This window comes from Pleurodeles waltl, chromosome 9 (assembly GCF_031143425.1).
Source record: "Pleurodeles waltl isolate 20211129_DDA chromosome 9, aPleWal1.hap1.20221129, whole genome shotgun sequence".
Taxonomy (NCBI): domain Eukaryota; kingdom Metazoa; phylum Chordata; class Amphibia; order Caudata; family Salamandridae; genus Pleurodeles; species Pleurodeles waltl.
In genome coordinates this window covers 51,142,066-51,155,623 of record NC_090448.1, presented here as the reverse complement: position 1 = coordinate 51,155,623, position 13,558 = coordinate 51,142,066, and the positions used below count along the sequence as shown (strand labels likewise).

Genomic DNA, 13,558 nt, shown 5'->3' with positions numbered 1-13,558 from the left:
CACCTATACAGACGTGTACACATACACACACGCACAGGCAGGCACTCACAGGTGCACTGATACAAACATCTGCACACAATACGTACTTTCAACAACAATGGTGAAGTCCATGACGTCATACAATTCTTTGCACGTGAACGGATGTAGTATTACTTGCACGAGCAGGGAAGGATACACACTGTAGGTGGGGACACGCGTGCACATGCACGTACAGAAATGCACGCAACAAGGAATCCGAGGCGGTGCGGGACCTCTGCTCTCGGTTTCACCGCATGCCGCACAATAAATCAAGGCGCCTCGGCGATGAGGCATCCTAGGTAGCTCGCTTTTGGCAGGGGTCCCAGTTCCCCGAGGTTATAAACCTACTCCCTGGGGATTCTAACGCCACCCAGGGAGAAGCTCCCCCCATTTCATGATAGGCGAGATTGATCTGGGGCGGAAAGCCAAGCCGCACCCCAAAGTCTGAGGCGGACCCGTCAACAGGGGCGTCATCCAGACACAATGTGCCTCTGGAAGGCCGGGGCAGGGCCAGTCATGTCAGGCACACACGACATGCCGCCGAAACTTGCCGCAAGCTGCATGTGTGTGGCAGTGGTGACTCAGCCTTTCATCCTTCTGAGACTTCTCCAGTAACATTAGTTAATGACGCGCGTTGCTACCCAAAGGTTTGACACGTAAAGGGAAATGGTGGATACTTTAATGTTTCCATCAAACATCCGCCCTCGTATTATTACCAAGCGACAAACCCTGGTTTAACCACAAGTTATCAGATCTCACCCCATTTTAAGAACGTTACCAGCCACTGCCCGATCTGGGCACATCACCCCTCAGTGCCACCTGCACCGGAGTCTACATTTCTACTGTATATCAAGCACTGACACAAAACCTTATCTTACATAAGTTATCAGCAACCTGTAAGCCCACGTTAACCATGCAATTGTGATCTACACCCCCAAAAGGCATAGGCAGATTTTTTTTTATTTTAATAGGACTTTTTTCCCCTCGAAATTAATACCCCTTTTAGTAACGCCTCCAGTTCGCCTATACAACAAGCATTTTATTGCAAAGGGTCTCGCGTGTGCTCGAGTTAGAGCTATTAGCGTTGAAAATTCATAACTGAACTCTTCTTGACACATAAATTGAGAAGTAAACCAGTTGACATAAGCGAGCCGATTCAAAGTGCCGCGGCTGCCATGAGCGTGAGCGCGAAGGAGACATACAAAAGGAAAAAGAAGTTCGCTCGCAGTCAAACTTATGATCAATAGTGCAATTATCCATGTAACAGGGGCGACGGCCAAGGCGGTAACAAAACTGCCCCAAGGAGGGACAAACGTAAAGCATTTACCAGTGATAAAGGATTTTTGAAAGGCAAGCCCATGAACAAGTAATAGTGATGGGCCTGCAGTGGGCGTGGTTAGATGCCCACAGAGACTTCAACACGTCAGAGCTTTTGCGCATGCTCAACCTAAAAAGGCCACCACGGCCAACCAACCGTCTGCGACCTAAAGTGCTCTGGAAGAAAGCCAGAGATTGAAGACTATTGAGCAGGATACTTGGAAAGGAAACCTTTGAGCGGGACATGAATATTAATAGAATACATATTTTTATGCAGAGAAGCACACTGCCATCCAGGTACCTGCACCCCCAAGGAACAGGAGCACCCGGGGCTTTCCTGCCACGAAAAAAAGAGCCCAGAGGGATCTAACGCCTCTTCCATATAGATTTTTCTTTTCTTTTTTTAAGTAAAAAAAACATAGCATTGAGGAAATATTTAATTACACAGCTATCAAAGAACCTTGAAGTCATTCCAGAGTTCTTTTCCCCTTCAATATGAAAAGCCTTTTAGATTTACCCACAAACAAGTTAATTGAGCTGCTCTCTATGCAAATGTATGCAATGGTATTTCAGAGGCGGATATTAATTTGAAAGTGCGCGCTTCCCTCCCTCTCCGCTGGGTTTTGAAGGAGGGTAATGAGAAATTCAGGACTGCGGTTGATGTCACTCGCCTGAGCGCCAACAGGGATCAGGGCCTGAAAACGTATCACCAAGCCAACCTCCAAGTGGCCAGCGCGAGCACAAGGTGGCAATCTCCAGAGAGGCGTGTTTAAGGCGGGCAGAGGTAGCTGGCGTCAGTGTCTTGCATATTCTTTCAGCCATCTTGCAGAGACTGCAGACAGCCAGAATCTCATTGCACCGTCTGCCCTGCTCAGTACTGTACATGTATTGGTGGTGACATCATGAGGGCACACTTACTTGGGGACCAAGGACAAGCTAGCAATAAGGGTGATTACACAATGGGGGCAGTGATGAGACTATGAACCCCAAGAAATCAAGATAGGTCTAGTACACATGACCTCAACATCACTTTCTCTGGAGTGCCCGCAAATTCACATAGTAAATAACAGAATTGTATAACTGAGGTATAGCTGCTTGAAAAAGTACAATAAGGTTTGGTCCAAATGGTTGGGGGCTGCATGCTCAGAAATGTAAACGTTCATTTGGTGTGTGGGCTAAGACGTGGCGGGGTTGACTATTGATTCTTGACATGTCTAAGTTGGACCACAGCAGACTCGTGAAGCATTGTAGTACTAGGAGTTGCTTTAATCTGCTCAGTGACATGTTATTGCATAAAGAAAACAAAGTTGGTTATAAAAAAAACAACTATGGTCAGCAAACAGGCTTGACACTCATTTCTTCACCTGGGATGCATGAGAGGAGCAGATCCTTCCCCAATTCAAACTTGTAGCCCAGATTTTACAGGAATCTCACAGAAGTCTAACATAACCGCACAACAACTGCAGCATCCTCACAGACAACTTTATATTACAACACTGGAAAGAGTAAAAACTAATTGAAAACCTCCTAAAGTACTATATGAGAGTCATCAGACTCAAACTTCCTGTTTGGTGTGGCTGTAGCCCTGAAGTCCTGGGCAACATCTGCAAATCTCTGCTCCCAATGCCAGATAGACAGTATCCTTAATCATTACACGAGCAGACCATAACAAGCCCAACCCTATCACAATGGACTTCACCAGGGCAATACGTTACATCTAACATGTCCGTGTTCTTCACATGGCTTCCTTAGTCGTAACGTTGTATGGCATGTGTCAATATGTGTATCTTCACTTACAAGAAAACCAACTTACGATTGATGAACACTGCAGTTGTAGAAGACAAAATCCACACTAGCAAATTTCTTGCCCGTCTCCTTCGATTTGAGGTAGAGTTTCACCACCCTCTTGTCTCCTATGGGAAGCAAACACAATACTTAAACCCTGCAACCTAACCAGTCATATTAACCCTTTAGAGACAATACACAGCTTTTCCAGAGAGCGGCCTCGAAGGTCTGGGTGCGAGATGGCTGGATTGGGATACTGAGGAATGGAGATGTGCTGAACGTTGACTCTTGTCAGACACCGTGGACCATTCTTAGAAGCCGGTGCCTCACCCAGAATGCATTGCAAATGGCATTTACATGACTTCCCAGAAGCCCGATTATCATGGGGAGATACATACCCAAAGATCTGAAATGAACACCATCCATTTAATCTGCAGTTAAACTGGGCAGAAAGGTGCAATTGTGGGGTGCAACAGTTTGGCCTTCCTGAATTTTGCTCAGGAAGCTTATTTTGGAATTTGAGAAAATGAGCAAGCTGGTCTTAGAAAACTCTAATAATTCCCCATCTCGATCAAGAATTCCCACATTACCATTATTTTGGGGTGTGGTCAAATTCAGCAAGTCTGGCGAACAAGGAAGCGTTGCAAATGTCGCTACCCCATGCTGTACGCAAGCAGTGCAGCGCAACGCCTGCATGGGGCCAGACTGTGCTGAAGATCACGACAGCCATAGAAAAGACATGCAAGTGGCAGGGCAGAGCCAGAAAATTATGCGCTGTGAAGACTACTGAGAGAAAACAACTTGTTTATTTGGAACACCCCCTGCTCCCATGATCAGCCTGGAGGAGAAGGGAGTTTTAGTAGAACTCGCCAGCCTGGGTGGAGAGCAGAGGTGGCAGCTCTGGCAAAGAAATAAGATTGCACTTGTAGGGGCAGAACTGCTCACCCCAGCCTACAGCTGCCCACCCAGAGACAGGGTCACACAGTATCCTGTACCTCAGTCTACTCTCAGTTAGGACAGACCGCTCCTAGCGTGTGCAAAAACTCTTGGAGCTACAAACTGTGGAACAGACTACCAAAATCTCAACCATGTGCACATCCTAAACTTTGAAGATGCACAAAATTAATTCGGTCTCCGAATAGGGTAGGACAGAAAAAAGAAATGGCACTTTATCAAATAAGACAGACAAGGGTCTGGCCGAGTTTAATATTTGATAACGGGCTACATGTTTTATATGAAGATAAGTATGTATTTAGAATTTAGAAACAGTTTGCAATTTTAATGTTTCTAGGTGATAATTAAGGTCGAGATTGTATCTGTTTTTAGGAGTCTATGTTTTGGCAAAATATGTTTTTGTAGTCTGTTACCTGGGATCCGGCCTGCTACAAAAAAAACCTTGCCACTGATTGGCTCCAATCTTTTTTTAGTCATCCAATGAACAGCAAGTAAAATGAATTCAGATGTGACACGAGAGATGGCAGCCGATGTTAGACCACAAGTCAAGCATCATTTCCACACTTGCAAAGGCGACAATTCCACATTTTAGAGGGCACACGGTCATATCATGAATAATTTAAAAAGTGCTCTCGTAATTTCTCAGTTGGAGACTTTTTTGGAAGCACCAGGAAGGTTTAATAAAATTTATTCTGAAAGTGCTTATGTGCATATAATGAATTTCCTAGCAATTCTGTGTTCGTAGATACGCGTCTCAGAGCCAACCTGTGAGCATAGGGGACCTCATAGCAAAATTTAGGTGCTTTAAAATAACTTACTGGGGGGGAACCGTAAACAGCCCAGGTGTAGTGTCACAGGTTGGTGCATTAAACATTAGAATCAAAATACAATCAGGAGGACTGCAAGCGAATGCATTGCCAATTCTGCATCACAGAGAATATACACATTGAACAACAGATGAGTATATGCACCGACAAGAGGTAATTCAAAGATTGTGCTGGGCCGTAAAAGCCATACCTGACAGGATCCCAGCAGGAAGCCAGCATGGAATCTTCAAAATGGTTCTACCTTCACTAAACAGGTAAAAGTAACTCAGTATTTCTCCACCAAACCCTTAAATGGAACCAAATTAGCAGGTCTGTTAAGAGGAGAATATCTGCCTTGGCAGAGGGGGTGCAAACCTGGATACTATCTCCTCTGGACTAACTTCTGGTTGGGGTTCTTGGAATGCAAAGCCTTCAAACCTTCACCACAACTCTAACTCAGGGAGCTCAGAGAAGGCTGCTCCAATGACTATGGTATAGGAAGGTTGTGGCGTGTTAGCAAACAGATGTGGCCTTTGCTCATGCCCTAGAGGCGAGGGTTCCAGGTGAGCCGGGACCAGAGTACTCACCTTGGCCCCTGGTGATGGGAATGATGTCCTTCGTGGATGGGGAGCTGCAGTAGATATTGCCGTCACTGATCCGACCTTCCGACTCCGTAAAATCTTCAAAGGAGCAGTTCACCCCCAAGGAGAGATCAGGGACGTTCCAAGCCTGCAGTACCAGCTGCAAAGAACAAGGTATGAAGACTGGAAATGAGGACATCATTCAAATGTCTCAAAGACACAACAACTACCAGACCCAACCAAATATTACACGACAATCCACCCTCCCCATCAGAACCAAAGAGCACCCTAGTAGGACAATGAAGAACAACTGATACGCCAACACTCTCCAGGAGGTTTCATGGTACCTTTTGAGAAAGTGTGTTTACCACTCCTTGGCCACCTCTGGGGAATGTTAAATGGCCAGCTAGTAAATTGCACTCATACTTCATGGCGGCCAAGAGACAGAAGCATGTTAGATTCCAACGACGACTTATTAATACTTCTACATGTTGATGGTAAAATACCAATATGGCCCTCATCGAAGCAGAGCAAATTCTAACAACTAGCCATCTTAGAAGGGTGGTTGTCAAGTAACCCCCATTTTTGTACAAATGTTTACTAAAATCATCATTCAAAACTTTAGCCAAGATTGACAGCTTTGGTGTTCCAGACCAAGGCAGAGGAGTGGAGGGCGACTCTGGAAGTCCTGGACAAGTCAGCCCGTACAAGTAAATAGTTAACTAGAAATAACCTAAGCCACCAGGGATGTATAAAAAAACCTAGATGGATAGTATTCTGCCTCCACCTACCGGGACCTCAGACATGGTGACCGAGATGTTCTTGGGCTGCACGGTCAGCTGTACACACTGACGCACGTCTGACGCAAACCGCTGAGGCTCGTCTGCACGCTCACACCTGTCCTTCCGGGAACATCTGAAAGACAGAAATCTTTGTCAGACCCCGCATCTATCAGGTACACCCACCTTTGCACTCAACATTGTACACCGACACCTAGTAAGTGACCAAAAAATAAATAAAATGTAGTAAATAGATAGATGGATGACTTGTGATCTGCTAGACATCAGCTTTCATTGAAGACATTTGATTTTAGAACATCTATTAATGCATTTCAAATATTTCATGACGATTTATGCAAGAAAAGCCAAATTCACAATAAAAGAACCTTCCATTTAAATTATTGAGCCTCGCTGTGCAATTGCTTTTAATCAGGACCACACTAAAACCAGAGCCAAAAGCCTGCATTGAATTCTTGCCTTAGCGAGAACATTTTCTTACAAACCCCGGTTACACGTAGGTGCCAGCTCACGAATAAAAGCGATTTTCTTTTACTACTGTGAGTATTCTGCAAACCAACTGGTCTGTGGCAGCCACTGTGGAGGGAGGGTTACAAAATGGCAACAGTTTTCGAGTGCAGCATAATTATGTATATGGCCTACCAAGCTTCGTGATGCAATGTGTTCATGTTGGGCACTAATGAGGGCATTACATGTATTCACAGGACAGATTCGGGACATGCATGAGGAGTCAAATCCATAAAAATAGAGAATGCAAAGTGTGCAGTCTGCTCGGCATCAAGCAATGCTATTTAGGAGCCTGGGTTGAGTGCAGGGACACGCGGTGAATGTACCATGTGCAGGGCCACGCATTAATGGGCACAGAAGATTCTAACCAAGTGTCTACGTGAGCGTGTACGTAGTTTCTGCAGGGATGAATATTCAGTGTCCCGCTTGGGGCATGTGCATAGATGTCACTGATGACCACAGTTGACTCAGTTTCAGAATATAGCTTAGCGCATGTAGAGGGCCTTAAAATAAGTGCAGGGTGTACGCGCTGCGTTAAAGTCTGCATATCTACGAGAACCGCAGATTACTTGCTTTGCCAAAGCTTGATGTACAAGTCACGTGTAGGGCTACACACATCACCGATCAGAACAGATTTACTTGCAGGGTGGACCTATGAGTAGGTGCCGAGTGTACTAACCATCGCTGTTTAGAGAGGAACATTCAGGGACTCAAGACCTGTAAATTGGACTCTTCTCTGTACCAGAACGACATGCTCCAGTGGTCACAGAGAAGAACGAAAGCATCTTGGGAGAAAGGGCAGTGCTAGGGAGAGCCTTTTGTAGAAAGAATAAGGATAACAAAATATTCAACTGACCTTCAAAGGTCCCAGAGTGAGATGCCCGGAATTTATACTATGGATGAGAAGTCCACAGTGGTGGCTCAACCATAGGGTCATCTGGGCGCTGCCCAATCAACATAAAGCTAACTTCCTGCTCCAACTACCTGTTGGACATTGGAGCTACTGCAAGTAAACAATCTCACAGTCCTCGGTTTACAGGTAATGGGGAAGTGAAAGGTGTCAATTATAACTGCGTCTACTGCCACCTCCTGGTCACTGTTTGCAAAGCCAAGGATCATGAGAGGGCGCACAGGTGGCTCACCCTTAGAATCTTAGTTTCAGGGTAAGTTTTGTTTATAGCTTACATGTTTGTGTGTGCTCGTGTCTGATAATTGTGCAGTTCTCAGGGTACATGTGTGTAAGTTAAGTGTGCTTGTGTATTTAAAAATGGGGGAACCTGTATGTGAACCCAAACCATAACCGAAATTGTGGGACAAGGGTCCAAAATAGCAGACGTTGCAAGGGTGGGGGAAGGGGGCATTGGGGTGGGGGGTAGAGGGGAGGGAGGGGAAGTACTTTAAGGTCCTGTAAGAAGCCTGATTCAGATGTCAGAAAGAACATTTTCTTAAACAGCTCTTCTCTATTTTTAAGGAAGTACATTTCCAACTCACCATAATCTAAACTGTTTTGCCATTGAAAATCTAATTTCCCTCCAGCTAGCACCGCTCTTAAAGATTTATCATGCCAGCTAAGTTAGGCATTCTATGGAAAAGGACAGGCAGAGATCTAGTCCTCCCCCCCCCCCCCCTCCACGGCAGGGGGTGTGGCATACAGAGCTTGAAATGATAGGCCTTAACCCACAAATAGTCATGCCCATATTTAGTGATGTCACAACCAGGCATGGAAGGTGACAGTGTCACAACAGAAGACTGGCACTAGGGTACAAAATTATTGCAATTCTACTCTTGACCGCAGATCATTTAAGCATCTACTGGGATATTCGCAGGAGCCCTTTTGGTAGCGCTCCGATGTGCACGCAGTCGGGTAACACAAACATGTTTCTATCCTGGACGGTAGGGGCGCAAAGGGCACTTTTCTTGCCACAGTCACCCGCAATTAATGGACACAGAGCATGTGACACCAATGGGGGTGATGCAGTCAAGGTAGAGCTTAGGACATGTTATAATGGGAAAATGACTTTCTTCTTCCTGTTGGATGAAGAGCACATTGATGACAATGCTTCTGGTGCATCAGTTGCACAGGCAGCGCCCTCCAGAGTACCACAAACCTCCCATTCTCCCTTCTATTTTCTCCTCAGTCTTAATTTTACTCCTTGTTTCCATCTCCCCTGCTGTATCTTTCTCCAACTTGCCCTCTTCCTTTCTGCCATGTAATCCCTTTCCTGCGTCAGTCCTTCTCCCAGCCTCCTCATCTATCGTTTCCTTTTTTTGTAGTGCTCCTTTTCACTCCCTTTCTACTCCATCTAACTGTTGGTTTCTCTTCCACCCCATCACCCCAAGTTTGATGTTAGTACCTCATCCAGTCCTGATGTTTTTCTCCGAATCCTGCTTCTTGTAGTTCCATAAGAAAAGAAGACTGCACTTCCCAGAATGCACAGAGATACAGGACAGATTTTCGGTCTGACCTGCTACAGCTGTAGGCCTTTCACAGAGGCTGGTTTATTTTCCACTGATGAGTGATAATCCCATAATCAACAGCAGAACCTACGGCCTACAAGGTTACACAACACCTTGTAACAGCCTGAACAATTCACTGCCTGGACAAGGATTCCCAGAGACAGAGAACTGGGACAAGGACAGAGGTGTAGGATGGACCATTCAAAGACACCAAGATCTCTGGCAAATGGCATCTCACCCGATGTGGAGGGCCCGCGTCTGTCTAGCTGATGTACACGTTTCCCTTGATGAGAATAGCATGGACATCTCGTTCCAAAGCCATCGAAAGGAAGCTTGTGAATACCCAACACCTTCCTTGATGTACATTTTGAAATTTTCCTTCAGTCGTGAGGGAAGCATCTCACATGTATTTGTCCAGCCAAAGACAGTTGTGTTCAGGATGTGAGTCCACGCGAGACCAGTGCAGCCGGTGAGCTTAAGTTTCAAGGTGATGGGAGAGAACAACGAAAGCGCTGGGTGCGTGAGTCTGGTTCTGCTAAGTGGATGCCTTTCTTTACAACAGGACCTGGGGTTTCCTCCCACCAACCACAACACAACTCCAGTTTTCGGATAACGCTGAGATAAGGCATTGGGGGGGGGGGGGGGGCTTGCGTTTGCTCGAGTTAGGTCTATTAGCGGTCTTAACTGGACTTTTCTTGCCACAAATTGAAAAGTAAAACCGTTGCCATAAGCGAGCCGATTCAAAGCGCTACGGCGGCCGTGAGCACAAAGGAGAAACACAAAAGGAAAAAGAAGTTTGCTTGCAGTCAAACGTATCGCCAAAAGTGCAATTACCCATGTAACAGGGTCGATGTCCAAGGTGGTAACAAAACCGCTCCAAGGATGGACAAACAAAGCACTAACCAATGATAAAGGATTTTTGAAAGGCAAGCCCACTAACGAGTGAAAGTGATCGGCATGCGAGAGGCGTGGTTAAAAGCCCACAATTCTTACAACAGGTCAAAGCACTTGCGTGCTCGACCTAAAAAGGACAGGCAGGCAGCGTGGAACTGTTTACTCAATTCATGCAGACAACTCTTGTCTCATGAGTCCTGGTGGCCCGGGAGAAAATTTACACTTGTGACTGATCCGGCATCAGGACTCACCATCGAAAGAGAACTGATAGTGTGAAGTGGAGGAACATTCTGCTCAACGACTTGTCGTTATAACAGCTCTGCCTGGACATGGAATAGAATGCTTGTGGATCGATAACTAAATACAAGCAGCAAACACGCAGCGCGCAAGACCAAACACAGTTGCGTCTGATTGTTTGCACTCTACGGCGGGCAGAGCAAGCAGAGTGCTCCTTGGGGGGGAGTGTAAGTGAATTTCTCTAAAACTATCATGCACATTGTTTCAATAATTCATTTAGAGGCGAAAGCATTAAAAGTACGTGCATTTGAGGCTCTGAAGCTCATTTTCATATTTTTTAAGTTTTATCAACATAAATCTAGGATCTGAAGGAAGTTGAGAGAGGTCTGGCCAGTCTAACATACTCAGTCCTTGCTTCCGCCTGAAACAGACTGTGCATGGCTTTCTATCTAAATCCTGTTTTAGTTTCCTAATGTTACCATTGAGTGGCAACAATCTCCTGCGAATAACGCATCACCTGGTCTTGCTGGTGGCCAAATGTCTGTGGAACAGGGTTAAATACAAGTAGATTACACTCCTCGAATAAGCACAGGATGGATAAGATCAGTTTTTTTTTTTTTTTTTTTTCTAAGAGTAAATCTGGGTCTATAGCAAAAGCAGTGAGTTCTGGGGGGGAGCAAACTGCTGGCGTGTACATTGTGGGGAACACAAAACATTGTTGGATAAGAAGCACATTGCTCTAGAAGGGACACTTGCTACCTGGAAGGACAGCAAATTGCAAGTTGGGGTACGCACATGGCAGGAACAGAGGTAACTGTGCATTACGCACTGCATGAAAAACGGAGTTGGATGCATCTGCCCATCAGCATCGCTGAGGCGGACGAAGAAGAAGCTGGAAGGCAGGGGGTGGAAGCCTGTTTCCTTAACCTTTTAAAGCGCTGCATGTAGATGGTGGAGCGACTCCAAACAGGTCAGTCATGGAAGTGAGGGCCCAAGAATGAAATAAGTAATAAAAGAAGCCTGCATGCAGCTGGGTGGACCATGGGTGGATTACTGGGCTTGCATCAGATCTTCATCTCCTCTTATGTGACCTGGTGGAGGGTGGTGGAGAATGGGGGGTAGCAGCAGGAACTGCCACCTCCCAGCACTTTGTGGGAATCTGGTGAAAAAAGCAAAGCTGGGCTTTTTGATGGTCAGCTAGTGTGTGCTCAAGCACCCTACTCCACCTGGAGGTGTCAAAGGCCGTGTGAGTGGTAGAGTTTTAAATTTGATACATGTTTCCACCAGGAGCCAGCTAGATTCTTTAATGCTGCTCTGGGTGTTCAATCAGAGATGTGTTAAGGAATGGGCAAAGTGGGCTCTGGCCAAAGGCCCCATCCGGTCAGGGGGCCCCTGAAAGAGCCAGCTCTCTTCTGAAGAATCTTGTCCTGATGACCTTAAATAATTCTTATATAGATTGTTCAAAATACAGTTTTCCTTTAATTCAGTTTTAATGTGATTTATGAATGAGAGTCTATTACAGACATTTTGCAGAGAAATGCTGCATTTACTTTTCATGCAGCATTCATAAAAAAGTTTTTTTTTGTTTTAAAGATCAAAACAGGACATGATATGTGACAAATGGGAGGATGCCACGAAGATTATTTGCAGTAACATTAGTGAGCTGCTGCTGTGTACAATACTGAAAACGCACTACACTCTCCAAATATTAAATGTAAACGTATTTAGAATTTTGGTGAGTACGCTTGTGCACGGTCAGCGACCTGGCCAAAAAGGCCATGAAAGAGCTGAAATTAGATCATAAATTCAAAGCTGCTCCATAAGGAGGCCCCAAAATCTGTTTGGACCAGAGCCCCCCAAATACTGAAGGGTCCCCAAAATACGTTTGGCTTCGGTCCCCAAAATCCTTAAGATGTTCCCTGTGTTGAATCGGAGTCTGAACATGCAACCTGGTGGTAACTTGAGATGGGATCCTTAAGCGTAGGCATCCGCACAGTCCAGTCATGCAATCACCACCCACATAAGGGAAAAACACGAAATAATCTAAGCAGTCGTATCATCATTCTCACCAAACTGAGGGTGGGGTTACAGTTCTACAGCTCCTGGCTTGTTTGTAATGGCAGCTGTTTTAATGCCAACGTCAGAAGCCTAATCCCATGTCGCGAAGCCGTCATTCTGGATGTCAGTAGGAAGGAGTTATCCCTCCACCAACGAGGGCAAGGCTTACCTATTATTACGCGGAAGCATGGAGAGAGGATGGAATCCATGATGGAAGAAGTTAAACTTTTATTAACTTCTACTTGGAGAAGATCCATTTTATTGACCATGAAGGTAAACCCTGCTCAACCCCATCCACCACTTCAGTCTACAACTGTGGTAACCGATTTAGGTGCTGTCCGCTTAGGACGCTGTCAAAAGATGCTCGGAGTTTAGTGCTCATCACTGGCAGGTCCAGTGACCAGCTGGCCAAAACTCTAAACCCTGGCAAGTTTATTTTAGTTCAACTATCCACTTCTGACTGGTCCTTATATTGAGAATTCTTAAATTAACAATAACACCAGTTATTTACAGTGCTTATATGGTGCACACGTGTGATATTGAGTGATGTATGAAAACAATCATTGGCAAAGCGTTGGCCGAAAGCCTTTTTGCTTTGAAATGCTGGTTTTGTGGTCTTTTTTTTGCAAAACTTTGTTGTTGTGTCACACTCCGTGAAGTTAGCAAATGGCTGAAGTGGGCGGACCCACTGGCCCCTACTGTCTTCTGCAGGCGCGGAAGAACAACATAAATGACAGAATAACCCACCAATGGGAGCAAAGGACTGGTAAAAAGTACCCGCAAATACTTATTTCATACACACAATTTTAGTAAAATCAAAAAAGGTTGTGGTTAACGCCAGACCTATTAAAAAAAGTAGTTCTTACTGACGAAAGAAGAATGGAGGAAAGTAAAAAAAAATTATTTCTGGGACTGTGAACAAAGACATTTTCTGCTTGATATGTTACCTACTGGTATCTCGCGTGACTTTTGTAAGCCCGGCACTGCTATGTGTACAATATTCAAGCGATATTCTGAGCACCTGCATTTAGAGTAATGTCTCAAATTCTGGAAAAATACATATGGTAGGAGGGAACATTTTCACAACTGTGCACACAGCTTCAAAGTGCACAGCTTAACCGACTGCTATAACCTTCACATTTGTGAA

General features: G+C 45.2%; 1 protein-coding gene across 6 annotated transcripts in view; it reads right to left on the bottom strand.

The window, feature by feature from the left end:
• The window catches only part of PLXNA1 (plexin A1), a 559,827-nt gene that overhangs the window by 225,603 nt on the left and 320,666 nt on the right, over positions 1–13,558 (bottom strand). For all 6 annotated transcript variants that reach the window (XM_069206269.1, XM_069206270.1, XM_069206267.1 and 3 more), the window contains exons 6-8: positions 6,253–6,376; positions 5,468–5,621; positions 3,149–3,248 (exon numbers count right to left, since the gene is read on the bottom strand). In XM_069206269.1, coding sequence (XP_069062370.1) covers positions 3,149–3,248; positions 5,468–5,621; positions 6,253–6,376 — 378 coding nt within the window. Of the gene's footprint in view, positions 1–3,148; positions 3,249–5,467; positions 5,622–6,252; positions 6,377–13,558 lie in introns of those variants that run through there.